At 30.7% G+C, this 17,951-nt stretch overlaps 2 protein-coding genes across 2 annotated transcripts; one reads left to right on the forward strand and one right to left on the reverse strand.

Moving 5' to 3' along the window:
• Window positions 1-1,286: 1,286 nt before the first annotated feature.
• On the forward strand, window positions 1,287-2,584 carry LOC102589277 (galactinol synthase 2; the record flags this gene model as incomplete). Its single annotated transcript, NM_001318596.1, is given in 4 exon segments — window positions 1,287-1,360; window positions 1,363-1,691; window positions 1,781-2,101; window positions 2,191-2,584. Coding segments are annotated over 3 exon segments (1,013 nt in total), but the record flags the coding sequence as incomplete, so codon positions are not given.
• A 1,370-nt stretch (window positions 2,585-3,954) lies between these two features.
• Window positions 3,955-11,196, reverse strand: LOC102589941 (lipid phosphate phosphatase epsilon 2, chloroplastic-like). The gene is made up of 4 exons (XM_015304494.1): window positions 10,747-11,196; window positions 9,872-10,097; window positions 9,659-9,732; window positions 3,955-4,310 (listed from the first exon to the last, which is right to left on the reverse strand). The coding sequence occupies exons 1-4, from the start codon at window positions 11,143-11,145 to the stop codon at window positions 4,089-4,091; spliced, it is 921 nt and encodes a 306-aa protein (XP_015159980.1). The 5' UTR covers window positions 11,146-11,196; the 3' UTR covers window positions 3,955-4,088.
• Between the last annotated feature and the right edge of the window lie 6,755 nt (window positions 11,197-17,951).

Genomic DNA, 17,951 nt, shown 5'->3' on the forward strand with positions numbered 1-17,951 from the left:
TAAATTGAATAGTTCGAACTTCCAACCAAGCACTGGTCGTAACTTTTTAAATAATTATATTTTCATTATTTTTAATTTTGAAAATAAATATTAATCTTAGTCAAACACTGATTTTTCATAATTTTTTAAAAGTGAAAATATGATTAAATAAGATAATAAAATTATGCAAGACAGGTACCCCAAGATTAAGAACGTTGGACCAACAATTTAAAACCTAAAAAGAGAGCTGGACTTTGTGCAATCGCTATCTAGTTTGAAATATGTAACCCTTTCATTTGCCATGTTCTTGGAAATATTAAGAAAGAATAAAATATTTTTGCTTACCTTTTTATGAATAATATATCAGAAGCTTACTTAACTACAACTTATCAATAAGAGAAGTTTAATCATAATTAATTACTCAACTCCTCTATCTAGCAATTTTTTTTACAAACTAATTTGTTGCATATAGTTTGGGTGTTAGAGAAAAAATATCTTGTTCAACTTGTGGGTGTCACATACCTTGTAGACAATAACCGTAGCAATCAGTAGTCTAGTCCTCTGCCCTACAAAGTAGCTTGATGTGTTTGATCTTAGAGTTATAGAGTTAAATAGACTTCATATTTGTGTGTTATTTTCCATCAAAATCAAATTGTATTAATTTTGTTTGATATCGATTGATATACAGGACGTACGTGTTTGTTTTTTATACATTGTTGATATTATGATATATTGTGCTGTATGAGATTCAAAGGTTTGATCATAATATTAATTAATTTACTTTATCCTAAATTAATAACTCATTAGAAAGCGAGATTAAGGTTCCAATTTTCGTGGTTAATTTATGGAATGAGATAATGGTGGACCAAATGAAACATTATTCTAGTGTTTTCTACTTTAATTAATTACTGTAGAAAAAGAAAACATTTACTCTATTAATTACTCAAACCACCGCCCAGTTTCCAGAGATTTCTCTTCAACAACAAATAACCCGTCACTATTTGTGATCATAGAAAACAACAAAAAAATCTGAACCGTTGGATCTTACCTGACCACAACACGTACAGTCCGATCCTTGTGGTGCAAAATATATTTTTTAAGATTTCTGGGGCCCAAATGCTCTACTTCAAAGAAACTTACACATATAACGAAACTAAACGACATCGTATTTGCAAAAACACCATGCAATTTTTTTTATTTTTTTCATATTTTTAGTTCCCACCCAACGCCTATATAAACAACCTCAAAAACACTCAAAATCTCATCAACAAACAAACAGCAATCTTCTCAAAAAACAATCTTTTTTTTTCAACACTTTACTAGCTTCTTTTTTCTAATCTTAAATCTCTCAAAAAACACTCATTTCTAAGTTACCAAAAAAAATGGCACCTAATGTTTTTGGTCTTGCAACTAAGGCTACTGGTTTGGCTAAGGCAAAAAGTTTGCCAAGCCGTGCCTATGTTACGTTCTTAGCTGGAAATGGTGATTACTGGAAAGGCGTTGTTGGTTTGGTTAAGGGATTGCGAAAGGCGAAATCCGCTTATCCACTTGTTGTGGCTTGTTTGCCTGACGTCCCGGAGGAACATCGACGTATACTCATTAACCAAGGTTGCATCGTTCGAGAGATCGAACCTGTTTATCCTCCTGAGAATCAAACTCAATTTGCTATGGCTTATTATGTTATCAACTATTCCAAACTCCGTATTTGGGAGGTATGTGCGAGAATATTCTTCTGTTTCAATTTATGTGATAATGTTTTTATTTGGTAGGCTTAAAATGTTTTGTTTTTTTTGGGATGCAGTTTGTGGAGTATAGCAAGATGATATACTTGGATGGTGATATTCAGGTGTTTGATAACATAGACCACTTGTTTGACTTGCCAGATGGCTATTTTTATGCAGTGATGGATTGTTTCTGTGAGAAAACTTGGAGTCACACCCCACAATATAAAGTTGGGTACTGTCAACAGTGTCCTGATAAGGTCCAGTGGACTCAAGACTTGGGCCCTAAGCCATCACTCTATTTCAATGCTGGCATGTTTGTCTATGAGCCAAATCTCTCCACTTATGATGATCTCTTGAAAACGGTCAAAGTTACACCTCCTACCCCATTTGCTGAACAGGTAACAATTTTTAGCCCTTTTTTGGACTCTAATTGTTCAAATGAGAAAAAAAGGGGTTAACTTTAATTTGTTATGTGAAAATTTTGCAGGATTTTTTGAACATGTATTTCAGAGATGTATACAAGCCAATTCCAAACAATTACAACTTAGTTTTAGCTATGTTGTGGCGTCACCCTGAGAATGTGGATCTTGAGAAAGTGAAAGTTGTTCACTACTGTGCGGCGGGGTCTAAGCCATGGAGGTACACTGGAAAGGAAGAGAACATGGACAGAGAAGACATTAAGATGCTAATAAAAAAATGGTGGGATATTTATGATGACGTATCATTGGATTACAAGAATTCCAACGTTGTTATGACTGCCGTTGATGGTGAAGTTGAAGCTGAGAAATTTATGGCAGCGTTATCAGAGGCTGGTGTTGTGCACTACATAACTGCTCCATCGGCGGCTTAGAATATTATAGCTTTCAAATTGTTTTATAGTTTTTTTTCTAAAAAAAAAAAAAACCTTTGGGATATATAGTCTTAAAGCAAATTATACTAGCTTTACAGAGTGCTTTTTTTTTTTTTTTTTTATTTACAAAAAGATTAGAGATTGTCTGTATATAATAGGGGAGCAGGCAATTTCAGTTCTTCTATAAGTTTCGAGTGATTTTTTTTTTGTTTTGTTTGTGGATATTGGAAGAGTACAGAAATGAAAAAAGTACGTATTTATGTTAATACTGAATCTTGAGATACGTATTTATGTTGTGGCTTGAGTAATCTTTGTCTTTTTATAATTGCACTTAAGTGGCTTAAGTAATTTTGGAGGACACTGACAGTTGGCATCTGATGAACATTAGATGCCGTAAATTGTCTTCTTAATATTTTGAGTAAATCCTGAGGTGGGATAATTCATGTGATTGTTAACATTACCGACATTTTGAGTTATTCATTCAATTTATTTAGAAGGTTGAATAATTCATGTGATTGTTTACAATAATTATATGCTCCCAAATTAACTATAAGAATCCAAAAAAGAAGTAATTACAACAGTCTATGTGACAACAAGATAGCTATAGATGTGAAAGAGTTGAGGGGAAATGGTTGAATATTCATTACATTGCTTGTGTATTTGAAACCTGTCGGTGTTTGTGGATAAGGACTACTTTTACTAAACTTGGAAAAAAAATTCTGTTAATTGGATTCCAGATAAAACTTGCTATTCATAGGATATTTTTTCCTTGCAGGTTTAATTTATGGAATTCATTTTTATTTCCTTTTAACTTGTACTCCCTCTGTCCCATTTTATATGTCACATTTTTACTTTGCACTTGCATTAAGAAATTATGTAACTTTATCCTTCTATCCTTATTTAATTTTTTTGGAACTCAAGTTTTCAATCAATGAATATGAATTAATTAATTTTGATTAATTAATTTAACCAATGAACATGAATCATTTACTTAGCTTTTCTAAGTTGGTCAAATGTATATTTTCAAGACTAATAACTCAAAAGGGTAAAAAAGAAAAAATATGATAATTTATACATTGATTTTATGAAATGAACCAACTATTTATAGAAAGGAATGACATATAAAATGGGACGGAGGGAATATGTCATTAGTCGATATTTCAAAAAACAAGATATGCATTACCCAAAAATATTTACTTACAAGCTGCTATTGATTTTCCCTTTCTACCTATTAATAATCCATTAACTTCATCTCTTGTCGATTGTATTATAATGCTAGTCTTTATTATGAGGCAAGTCATATATGGTGTCCTGTTCATAACTATACTTGTTATTTCCAGGCATATTAACACACTTAAGGTCAGTACTCAGTAGGCACAAGTTGTAAAATGCAAAATAATAACACTGATAGGTTGGAGTTTGAGAAGAAATTATATATGCTTTTTGGTACACCTTAATTATTTGTCAATAACTATATGAATAATTTGTGTTATTCTGATGAGTCTGTACTCACATACACTATAATAAATTAAGAATCAATGTTTGTTGTCATGAGCCCATTTCCAAACCACGTATAGGAGAAATCCAACACAAGAACCAGCAGCACCAACAACACGAACCCAAAAGTGGGCTATAAATGCCTTGATGAGTAAGGCATCCCACAGCCAGAACCAGAAAATGGAAAAACAGAATCCTAGTACTGCACCCACTGCTACTTGGTTTAACGTGTGAAACCGTTGTGAAACCCGTAGCCATGACTGTAATAAAGTGAAAGAACGATACGAAAAAATATCATTTAGTATTATTTTCTGCGAATCACTATAGGATATACTCCTCTGCCAGCATATTATATGGAACCAACAAACATAAAAAGGTACACTTACAAAGTATGAGCCCATTGCAATAATAAACACACTAGTGACTGCAGTAATTCCATTGCACCCGAAATATTCAACCACTGTGTCAAATAGGGATAAACATGAGCACTAAAAATAGAGTGTATGAGTAAGACTAGATTGATTAAAGCAAAAGTAGTGATGTTATTTCTGAATCATGTAATATTAGTAGGAGATGGAGCTTACTTGAGATGATACAGAATGCGACTGTGTAGAAGATGGACTGGGCATGTGAAGAAGGCATCCCAGGGTCTGATCTTAATGTTAAAACGGGGCGTTCATGGTTAAGTATGCCCTTCAGTACAGTTGAGAGACAGGCGTTGACAACACCACCACAAATAGCCCATAATGTTTCTATATCATGCCTCCAAACGAACATAATACCGAAAACTACACCCACCAGCCACTTACTCTGGGATTACGTAATCAAATACAAATATTAATAACACCATCACCTAAAAGCTGGACATACCTAGTCACACACTTTGCTGGACCATATACGTGCAATGCGCTACACTAAACTAACTAAGTAGAAAATATATCCTAATATTTCAAACTTTGAAAAAGTTATTGCAATTAAGTCTTTATTTTATTTATAATAAGTAAGAATTCTTCATATTTAGTACTTTAAAATTAAATAAAAAATAATTTTTTAAATCTTTCTTTATTTGAATTGTATCAAAAATCATACTCCTAACATCTAAGACTTTGACATCAATATTTTACTTTATCTTACTACTTTTACTACTCCCTTCGTCTCATTTTATTTGAGGTAGTTTAACTCGACACTGAATTTAAAAAAGAAAGACTTTTAAAATTTGTGGTCCAAAATAAATTATAGAAATTTGTGTGGCTGTAAATCATTTTATTAAAAGTAAAATAAATACTTTATTATTAAATTATTTCTTAATATAGAAATGTGTAAATTCTTTTTTAGACGGAGGGAGTATATTGAAGTGGCTACAAGCAAGTTGGTGTTGGTCGACATGCTTGCTTGTCCGCATAGGGGTTATTTAGGTATTTCAATATTAATATCTTTATGATTGTTGTACCAAGTGAATGATGTTAAGTGTACCTTTCCGCTATTGGACCAAAAACCAGCTAACATTTTCTCAATTCTTTACGTATCCCTCCAAGAGATAAATGCACTCCCTGACTTGTGGACCCATTTGCAGCTTTTAATGCTGCTACATCTACCTAACCTTTTGTATTTATTTCTAAACATATATCTACACTCAAATGAAGTTTTTTTTTTTTTTGGTAATGCTAAAGGGCCAGAATTTGGCCAGAAATGTAAAAAGACTAAAATATCCTTATTTTAATTTTTGCATTTATTTCCTCAATACTTTTTCCTCCAAACAAAACTAACTTTTTTATATTTTCCAAACTCCTTGAACTAATACAACACAAACTATTTGGCTGCCAAGGAAAATGAAAAAATGTTTTTGTGTATATTTTTTTGTGTGTATAGTTTATCTGATTTATTTATAAAAATAAATATTGTTTAGCTAATAAAAAAATTGTACGCTTTAGTTAAAAAAATATTTTTGTAATTTTATTTTTAAACATTAATAATTTTTTCATTATATACCAAATTATGTTCTACATATACATAACATACATTCCTTCCTCTACCCCTCCCCTGAACTCAATTATGATCATAAGGTGCCAACGCATACCTTTGAAAAATTATTTTTTCGCTTAAAATAAACCTCTTAATTGAAAAGAGACAATTAAATTTCTCATTAATAATACCTACAAATGACTATCTTATCTACTTAAGATTATACTTAATTATTTTGTAATACAAAATTATTAAAATATAGTAATTAAGCGTAGATTAAAAGAGTTTAATTAAATTTTTCTTTAAATATAATCAACTAAATAGATTAGTCTATATAATGGATGTTTTTCAAGAGAAAAAAATTATTTTCAAATTTAGATATTTCTAAAAATAATTGATGATAAGACATATATAACTATGCCATAAATAATACATTAATTTTTTATATTATAATCATTCCACACAAGAATTAACATATATAGAAAATGGTGAAATTATTTCACTAATTTTAACCATGAATAAAAAATTCAGTTATTCCAATAATATTAACTAAGTGGATATTTCAAAACAAATGAATAAAAGATTTTTCATTCTGGCCAAATTATGGTCAAATTTTTATGGCCAAAAGGATTTTTCCTTTTTTTTATTGTTTCTTTTGTTATATACAATCCATATTACCAAAACAGAAGAGTGGCTTATAGTTCATTATAGTTCATTAACATTTGCAATTTCTTTTTAGTGATGACAAAATCAAAAATAATTTCTTAGTTTTAGATTGAACCAAAAGAGCTTTTAAAAGTGGTCAAAATCATTCTGCTTTTAGAATCAAAGTCTTTTGTCTTTAGAGTGTAAAATAAATTTCAAAATTCAAATTTATTTGATCATAAATATAAATTGAAGTTATTTTTTAATGGTAAGTGAACAATGTTACGTATTTAAATTTGTTCAAATTTTGTTGTTGTTCTTTCTATTTTAATTATTTGTCGTATTTTCCTTTTTAATTTATCATATGTTCAAATATTATGTTTAAGACACTATAAATTATTATAGTTAATAACTTAAAACATTCTATTATAAATTTGAAAATTACGAAAAATATATAGGTCACAATAAATAAGAGGTTACACACCTTAAAATACTTTTTTTTTTAAAATAAAATCTTTAGTTGACTCTTACAATTCTATCAGTGCCATGTGAAATTGAACAGATGGAACAACATATATTATTGAAAGTTACGTAAATAATACTATAAATCACAATAATTAACAACTGAAAATACTTTTAAATCATATAAGAAATTTGGTTAACTCTCTTGTTTTCATACGTGTGACATAAATTAGAACAGAAGATGCAACATATATTATTCGAAAATGAAGTAAAAAGAAAAACTATAAATTGCAACAAATTAACAAGTTAAAATCTTTTTAAAAAAAAAACAAATACAAAATTTAATTGATTCTCCAAATTCCATCTGTATCACATAAATTGAAACAAAGAAATACTCCCTCCGTCCCAATTTATGTGGCACTTTTCAGATTTCGAGAATCAAACAAGACTATCTTTGATCGTAAATTTATCAATTACCTTTATTTATTTCGAATTATCAATTATTGTGACTTATAATACTTTTTACATAGTTTATAAATATATAAATTTCGTTTAAAAAAATTTGAAGATTCCACGAGCAAATTTCCAATCAAACTTAAATTATTTGATTCTTAAAAATGAAAAAGTGTCACATAAATTGATACAGAGAGTAGCATGTATTCGCGGGCTCCTAATATGTAGTTTACTTTATCTTACTCTTAGTTAAATTATGGTAAACAAAATAACTTTTTAACCAGCTATACATCATTGTTATAATTTTAAGTAGATATAATATTTATTTTAACGTAAATTGCTATTTTTAATAATATTATTCCATATATGTATAATTTTATTCATTGACACATATTGTAAATGAGTTATACAAGAAAATAAAAGAAATAATAAAACAGAACAAGGCAAAAAATTGACCAACCAAGTTCTACTGAAATCTTAATAGTTAAATATAATTTTTGTAGGTGAGAGTTCGATTCCTCACTTTGTAATCTTGTGTCCCATTTTCTTGTTCTCTACCCCAAATATATAAATTGAAAAAAAGAAGAAAATAGACTAACCAGGTTGTTGAGAGTAGCTTGAATTCCAGCGGAAGAAAAATTCATGAGAACTTCTTGTTCTAAACCTTCAAAACGGACACCTTCATTGCCAGCGGAATTCATGTGATAGGTGAATTAGTACGTATCGTGATGGATAAGAATTTGTGAGAAAAATCCGATTGATGTTGTGAAACTAGGGTCGATTTTTATATTTACAAGGGAGATTGCAGCAGACATTTGGTAGCTGTGTTTCAATGCTCTTCTCCTTTTTAGGTAAGTAGACTTCCATTTTTAGAAAAGAAAAACATGTACTATTAAATGAGAATTGATCGCTAATCAGCTAAGTAAATAAGTCATTTAGCCATCTAGTAGCATAAGTGACAACAAATACCTGATGAAAAGACCACAAGTTCACGTTCACCCTTGAGCTAACTTTTAGGATTGGTTAGGTTAAAAAGTCTATCTTTTTTTAACATAATATCATAGCTAACATTCATCCCAATTATTCTTTATTGATGATGGCCCCAGATTAAATTGTCCAGTGTCCATTTTGGGGGTAAAGTGGGGTGTTAAATAATCCCACACAAGCTCAATGAATTTTATCCAACTTTTACATCTTCTCTGTTGGTATCATGTATATATATGAATGAAACAAGATATTGTCAACAGTTTCACACAATTTGCGCAGTAGAAAGGTAATTACACCGATGGACGATGTTCAAAAGCTTGGAATCTAATAATTATGAGTACAAAATGGTAGTTATGGATCATTCATAATCATATAAAAAGACGACCCTTCACAGTAAATTTAGTTCTGTAGATATTGTAAATATTGAACCCTCTAATTTGATAAAAATTAAGTCTCTGCATGTGGATGTTTAACTTCGTCTCTTCTCGATTGTATTCTAATACTACTATAATGCTAGTCTTTATTATGATGCAAGTCATATGGAGTCCTATACAAAACTATACTTCATTCATATGATACCAAGTCACCAACATACAAGATGTAAAATGCAAAATAATGACAGGTAGAATTTGAGAAGAAATTGTTTTATTTGTATACCATTATTTATTTCAATTGCTATACGAATAATCTGTACACACACTATATTGAATCAATGTAGGTCTTCAATAACCCAATTTCGAATCACATATAGGAGAAAACCGACACAAAAACTAGCAGCACCAACAACAGCTACAATCCGAACCCAAAAGTGGTTTATAAATGCCTTCATGACTATGGCATCCCACAGCCAGAACCAGAAAATAGAAAAACAGAATCCTAGTATTGCACCCACTGCTACTTGGTTTAATGTGTGAAATCGTTGTGAAACTCGTAGCCATGACTGTAAAGTGATAGAAAAGAAAACATGTACATCATTTTCTGCACCAGTTTTACTTGGAATGAAAGGTACATTCAGAAAATCACTTGAAGAACCAGTAAGCAAATACGTTCTGCCAGCATATGGAAATAATAAATATAAAAGGTACAACTCCACACTTACAAAGTATGAGCCCATTGCAAAGATAAGCGCACTAATGACTGCAGTTATTTCATTGAACCCGAAAAATTTAATCACTGTGTCAAACAATTCAAAAAAATGAGAAGTGAAAATGGATTATCTGGTAAGCACGTATGTACATAAAAACAATTAGAATTATCTGGAGGAAAATCATCTCAGCATTTGATCAATTAGTAGGAGATGGAGCTTACTTACTTAAGATGATACAAAATGCGACTGTGTAGAAGATGGACTGGGCATGTGAAGAAGGCATCCCAGGATCTGATCTTAATGTTGAAACGGGGCGTTCATGGTTAAGTATCCCTTTCAGTGCAGTTGAAAGACAGGCATTGACAACTCCACCTAAAGTAGCCCATAGTACTTCCATATCATGCCTCCAGAGCAAGATAATACCGAAAACTGCAGCCATCAGCCACTTACTCTGTACTTATTTAGGACTACTAATCATTACAAATCTAAACAACAAAACCATGACTTCAAAGCAGCAATTAGAAGCTCGACATAGCTAGTCACACCAAAAGGGAACATTACCTTAACTAATTGTTGGGATCCAAATAACATGCATAAGCTAACAATTGCAAACTTTAATGACCATAAGTTAGACTACAAAGAAAAACTTTTAAAATGACCTTATGATACAACTTGATCAATTGAGATTAAATCTTTTCTAACCAAAACTTTTTAAACGAGCACATTGGTGATTTGTGTATGAAAACTAAAGATCTCTATTTAAGATATGAAAGAGTCTTTTTTTACCAAATACTACTAATTTTTTTCCACCGAGGGAACATTTATGAGCTTTGTATTGGTTTTTACTATTCAACTTTTACAGAAGACATAACTTCTTTAAAAGATCAAATTTATTCCCAACTGACAAATCAGCCTTCCATTCTATCCAATAATTGTTCCACAAGGTGCAGGTTTCTCTCAGGTAAAACTTATTTGCAGAAAATAAAAAATAAAAAATAAAAATCAAACCGCCCCCCTTTCTTTTTTTACGGAGGAGCCGTTTAGCACAGAAACATGAAGAAATGATAAAAAAAAACAGAGCAGGTCAAACGTTGACTTACCAGGCTGTTGAGAATAGGTTTAACTCCATCAGAAGAAAAATTCATGGATCCATCAATAAGAGCTTCTTGCTCTAAAAATCCACAACTGACTCCTTCATCGCCGGCAGCAGCAGCTCGATTCTCGACGGAATCCACCATTTTAGGGGGAATTAGTGTACAATGCGAGATGGATTTTTTGAACTTGAATTTTCCACAGATATCCAATTTGAAAGTGGAAAATCTATTGAGTCCGCGAAATTGAAGCTGAGAAACTAGTATTGGTCGATTTACAAGGGTAGTTGCAACAGTCATTTTGGTACCTGCACTTGTATGTTTTTTCTGGTTAAGCACACGAGATATTTTCGATATGTAATTTGAAGAAGAAGGTGTATCAAGTGGAATTTTATTTTTCATCTCCATTAAATTAGATTTGTGTCCTATAAATTTATTTATGATACGGAAATATAAAAATAGTGATAGCCAAGTCCTACTCCACGGTCTACTGTTCGTCTATTGAATTGACTCTTCAATGTTGTACAGTTTTTTTGACTTTAGTGGCGGACTTATTTGACGCAAGATAACAAATCTGGCATCTGTCTGGCTAACGGGATCTTATAGCTCTAGGGTTCCGTTATAACGGGATCTTAACGTTTGTGATTTTTAATGAAAGATAACGTTTATGATTTTATTTATGTATTACAATTATTTAAGTTTAAAAATTTTAATTTTACAATATAAGTTTAAGTGTTAAGATAAATTCTGAATGATTACTTTAGTATTTTCTTCTGTTATATAAAAAAAATAAGTCAATCATCATACTTCCACCTCCACATGTAGTCAGACTCCCTTCTATTAGATCTAGCTAGAGCCGTCAATATGGGCTAGGCCTGTTGAGCCGGTCTGGCCTAACCCGGAATTTAATAGGGCTGGGCTAAAAATTTTAGAGCCCATTTAAAAAAAGAGCTTTTTAGCCTGGCCTGAATAAGCCTGTTGATTTGTGGGGCTTGGGAAATATAAGTAGGGCCGGCCCGTGGGCCAATAAAAATTAATTAAAAAATATAATATAATATTAAAATTTAAAATTAAAGAGACCCAAACTCAAAATCTATTTAAAGTTTTTTAGGAAATCACTAAGTATAGAAGTTGCATCCACCATGAAAATGTCCAAACACTTGTTGCTACTCGAAACTGGTTACATGGTTTTTCTCAAACTGGTAATATATTTTTGTGTACATTTAAATATAATAGTTCTCAATTTAGTTATTTTTTAATATTTAATTAATTGAAACCGCATATAAATAGCGGATGAAAATGAAGATGTTAAGACAACCTTCCCACAAGTTGATTCAGATATGCTTGATTAAGATGATCATGAAGTGTTAGATACGCCATAGGTTTCCTAAAGTGTTAGATACGCCATAAGTTTCATAATTTTTTAAAGAGTTTATATTTTTTACTTTTTTATAGTTGGAATATTGTCATGTTTTTTGTGTTTTATTGTGATCATTGCAAAACAATTAGGTTAATATTTCTATTTAGATAATGTCAAAGCCTGTATGAGTTAGCCCGGATGGGGTGGGCTAGCCCATATTGACAACTCTAGATCTAGCCAAGTAAACTTTGTTTATTTTTCATTCGTAAATTTTTATTTATTTATTTTTTAAAAAAACCCTGTTTTGCCATTAGTAGAACTTAAAAAATGATTTTTTTTAATCAAATCATTAAACTATTTTCCCGAAGTTAAAAACATACACTTGGCTGATGTTTAACTCAACGGAAATTTTGTTTAATTTTTCTGTTAATTAATTAATTTAAGAAAAATGCTAACATTGAAAATTGAGCAACTTTCACATATAGCAAACATAAAAATCAGATTTGTATGTTATAATTATACTTTGCATAATTGCACTCCATAACAAAATTTATGTTTGCTATGGAGCTTTTGATTTGTATAATTCGCTAGATACATTTAATTTTATACAAATTGTTCAGTTTTGTATAAATTCATTTATACATTGTAATTTGATTAATAAGATCTGTATTTGTATAATTATAAGTGTATAGGACAAAAAATATATGTATTTGTATTTGTATATACATGTTTCATTTCTTCTCTCAATTTGTACATTTATTTGATATTGAAATTGAAATTAAAAAGACAAATAACAAATAAGTTTCTATATTAGATCAGTTACGAGTAAAATATATTATAACAGTCTTACTAACTTTTTAACAATACATAATGTATAACAATAATATAACTTTGTCCCTGTTGCCCGGGCTTTCTTTGCTAGTATCTAAAATAAGAGCAGCCTAATTAGTAATTGAGCAACTTTCACATATAGCAAACACAAAATTAATATTTGTATGCTATAGCAAAGTTTGCATAATTGCGCTCCATAACAAACATAAATATGTATATTTCGCTATAGATATACAAAAGAAAGCAGTTGAAAAAACTGCTTTGATATACATATACAAAAAGATCAATTGTATAAAGTGAGAGAGGCGAGTGAGCGAGCAAGATCTGGGAGAGTGGCGAGCGAGATATGGGAGAGGGGATAGAGGGGAACGAAAATATATGTATATATACAATTTTCTCTCGCTTTATACAAACACAAACGCATTTTATACAATTTGCGTTTTTTGTATAAAGTGAGAGAGGCGAGTGAGCGAGCAAGATCTGGGAGAGTGGCGAGCGAGATATGGGAGAGGGGATAGAGGGGAACGAAAATATATGTATATATACAATTTTCTCTCGCTTTATACAAACACAAACGCACTTTATACACTTGCGTTTGTATAAAAAACGAGAGAGGCGAGGGTGAGAACGAGAGTGGCGAGCGAGATTCACCAGAAGAGAGGTGAAATAGGAACAGTTTGCTATGAAGTACAATTAAATCAAACTATATTTATAGCATTTAATTTGAATTAATAGTTTGCTATTATATACAATTTTCCCTTAATAATTTGATATTTCATACAATTTTCCCGTGAAAATTTAGTTCTAATAGGCTTTACTGAACACAAATTTGGTCCAAGATTATTTAGATTGGTGTATGGACTTTTTTAGGCTTTACGTCCAACTCAGGTTTATAGGCTTCCAAACTATAGCCCTTCTAACGGGCTTCACAGATGTGTAGGCCCAATACGGTCTCTGCATCTTCAATATTGGGCCTAAACGAAACAAAAACTTCTTTTTTGAAAAACAAAACAAAAATTAATCATCATTGACGAAATGCGGGCAGAGCGAAGCAACGAGAGTTGAAAACAGTAAATCATGCTATATGGGGCAAGACATGACGGGTAAAAGTTTTAAAGCACCAAAGTTAATAAATTATTATTTTTAATAACACAAAACTCGTCCAACTTTACATAAGTATACTAAAAAATGTCTCATTTGTTTTCATCCAGTAATTTTTTGATACGAAAAATAATTGAACGACTCTAACAATATATACAAGCAACTTTCAGTAAATTTTGTTGCTACTTGAAATAGTTTAGTAACTATAGTACAATAAAGTAAAAGTTCAATCCATGATTTTATCCCCAAAACACTATATTTCCAGACTAGAAAAATAGAAATAGCTATTATATTTCGTTCAGTCCCAGATGTAAAATACTTTTTAGTACTTTCTTTATTTGAATTTTAAACATGTCATGTGGAGAATTGAAGTTAAAAAATTATCCAAAATAATAATAATTTATTTAAATAGATTAATAAAAAAAAAAATAGTAATACAAATAAGTGGGGATTATGTGAGTAGTGACATACACGAGTTCGACGCGGAAACGAAGGCATATTCGCATGCAAAATATCTTAATCTACTACATATACAATCACCATAGAACAAGTTTGATGCTTGATTCTCTTTGAGTTGATGGAACAAAATTTCGAATACACAAATATAACAATTTAAAATAAATGGTGACACACACACAAATCAGTTCCATATTATATTCTCCTTTTATTAATTAGCTAGAAAACTCGACAACACCACACATGCATGCATGCAATGACAAAATTCAAAAGCATAAAACAATTGTCTCAGCATCGCGATTCCATTACTAAAGAGTTTAAATTCTATACACTAATCGATAACCACTAAATATATTCATGAAGTCAAATCACTAATAATTCATACTTTTTAGTGATAATTACTTTTAGTTAGTAATGTAAAAAATGGTATATATTCCTAGCTAGACTATTACACGAAAACAATTTTATATATGGATATAAGATAAATCCATAAATAAAGTTGGATATAAGTCATTTCGAATTAAAAAAAGAAAGCAAAGGGGAGGTTGTCGTATTTAATATTTTTGAAGGGATGAGTTCGACCGCATAAGTTGTCTCATAAAAGATGCAAAATAAGATATAGTATTGTGGGTTTATCTGAAAGATGACTAGCCTAAATGACCTTTACAAATATTCTTCAACCTCTTTACACGCAAGCTGCTTCTATTGTGGGTTCTTATAATATTCTTCTACTATATATAATTATCTAAAATACAAATTCAAATTCTCTTGGGAAATTATATGTTGAAAATCAGTTGCCTTTTGTCAATTTTCATCAGAACCATAAGCTTTCACTGGCAGCAGATTCTCCACCACGAGGGTAACAGCCACTTTTTAGGATAATCTTGTTAAGGACATGGAGCCCATATTTTTCAACATATCCGATACTCTTTAATTAATATTTTTTTTTATTTCTTTCAACCTATCTTTTTTGGGACATGACTATAATTAAGTTGGATATTTTAACTATTATTAAGTCTCTAAAGTCGCAAAACTAATTTCTCCTGGTCAAGATTAAATGTATATAAGTTAATCAGATAATTAATCAATAAGTTATGTTGTTGAAGAGTCCCACATCAGTTGATAAAAATATGACTTTTTGTTTTATGATTTGCGTTAAAGGTTTAATTAGATTCGAGTCAAAAAACACTATGATAGGAAGCGCTTCAAATGGTTTTTAGATAAAACAAATCCAAATCAATTGAACTTCAATATCGATTCCCAACACGGGGTAGAAGACAAAAAAAAAGAAAGTATAGAATATTACTAATCCAAATCAGAAATCACTCATTAATTACTAAGTTGATTAAGTGAAAATTACTTATAATGGTCCCATGAAAAAGTTTTTCAGGTGGTGTGACATGATTTTTGTTAGTCCATTTATTTTTAGAAAAAGTTACATACACTTCTAAATTTGAATATAATTAACTTAACGTACACTTCTTCTATTTCACCCTTAACATGAAATGTACTTTATATATATCCATACAGAAGCTATGTCATGTTAAAACAATATCACGTAGCAGCTAGGTAGCTAGAGCTTTGCGTTGAAAATTTGCAAACGTTTCTGAGGCACAAATGTAACACAATCGTCGAGACCATGAACAGTACGCATTATTTCCTTTTTGATTCATGGAAGAAAAAACATGGTAAACAGTAGGGGTGTGCAAAAACCGATTTAACCAATAAATCGAAACAAAAAAACACTATTGGTTTATTGATATTGGGTTATTGGGCTAATGGTTTTTAAACGGTTTTGCAAATTTTTTATTGGGTTATTGGTTCGGTTTCCGGTTTATAATTTTGTTAATGGTTAAACCGATAACCCAATAAGACTATATTAAATTTACTAGTCTTATTGTTAATGGTTAAACGAGTGTTACTTTCACACTTTTTGTTAATGGTTAAACGATTGTTACTTTCACACTTTTTCCTTTGAATGTGTCTAGTGTCTGAACTTGCAAGAAAAATGATTGTTACTTTTATGATTATTACTTTCATGCCAAATGCTGGAAAGATCATATGGTTTATTTGAAAATTTTCTTATCGTGTATATAATAAATATGAGTATTTTCTTATTGGTTAAACCGAAAACCGAACCGTTAAGTATCATAAACCGATTAACCAAAAACCGATAAGAAATATGTTATTGGTTTGGTTATCGGTTTGATGTATTTACAAATCGAAAACCGATAAACCGAACCAATAACACCTAAAACCGAACTGAACCGACCGATGCGCACCTAGTAAACAGAGTTATTGCAGAAAATTGTGCAAGTAAAGATCTTCAAAACAGCCTTTGTTGTTTTATTTCATTTTCATTTTTGTCATGTATCCGATCAGTGGCAGAGCCAGAATTTTTAATAAGGGGTTCAAATCTGAGAATTAAACACACGAACTAGTGGAAGGGGGTTCGACATTTATTATACATACCTAAAAAATAATTTAACATTGTATAAATAGTAATATTTTCCGCCGAGGGGTTCGGATGCCTCCTGCCTCTGTATCCGATACAGCTACACGATAGAAAAAAGGAGGGTATATAAACAGTGTCGTTGAAGAAAATTGTGAAGATCGTGTCAGTAATGTTAGTAAATTTAGTTTTGGTTTATTATTTTTTAGGAATCATTTGGATTTATATGCCAATAAAATATATAAATAATTATATAAGTACTATGTAATTATTCTATACTATTATATTATCCTTCGATTAGGATGGTTGTGAATTTGTGATAGTGACTGAAATTTCAAGGCATTCACTAATACACAAGGTTTGGATTTTATAATGTGAAAATGGATAAGTACCCCCAGCCTATGCCCAAAATCCCTGAGACACACCTAACCTTTACTAAGGTCCTACTTACCCCCCCCCCCGAACTTATTTTTTAGTTAATTGTTTATCACTTTTCGGCTTACGTGGCTGAGTCCGTGAATTCACCTATGTTAGGCGCGTGGGTGCAGCTTTTAGACAGCACTGACCAATAAAAATTGGTCATGTGTTAAAATAAACTTGGAAAAAAATAAATATTAACTAAATTTTCGTCTTCTTTATTATTGTTCTTCATGTTTGGAAAAAAACCTCCATTATCATAAGTTAAATTGCTCCTTTTCTTCGAAAAGCTAACAAAATAAAATCAAGAAAAAACTAACCTTTGAACTCAACCACGATTCTTGATGACTTAGAAGTAGGGTGTACATAGGTCGGTTTGGTTTGGTTTTTCATTAAAAAAAATCTAAACCAATTATGTCGGTTTATTAAAATCTAAAATATCAAAATCAAAACCACGCAAAAGTCAGTTTTTTCGGTTTCGGTTTTAGTCGGTTCTTTCGGGTTTTTTCGGTTTTTTACAACTTAACGGTATTTGAATAGAAATTTTCGTAAAGACGGTAAAATTCACATGAGTACAAAATATATTTTTTTGAAATA

The sequence above is a fragment of the Solanum tuberosum genome, unplaced genomic scaffold (genome assembly GCF_000226075.1).
Source record: "Solanum tuberosum cultivar DM 1-3 516 R44 unplaced genomic scaffold, SolTub_3.0 scf00020, whole genome shotgun sequence".
NCBI classification, from domain to species: domain Eukaryota; kingdom Viridiplantae; phylum Streptophyta; class Magnoliopsida; order Solanales; family Solanaceae; genus Solanum; species Solanum tuberosum.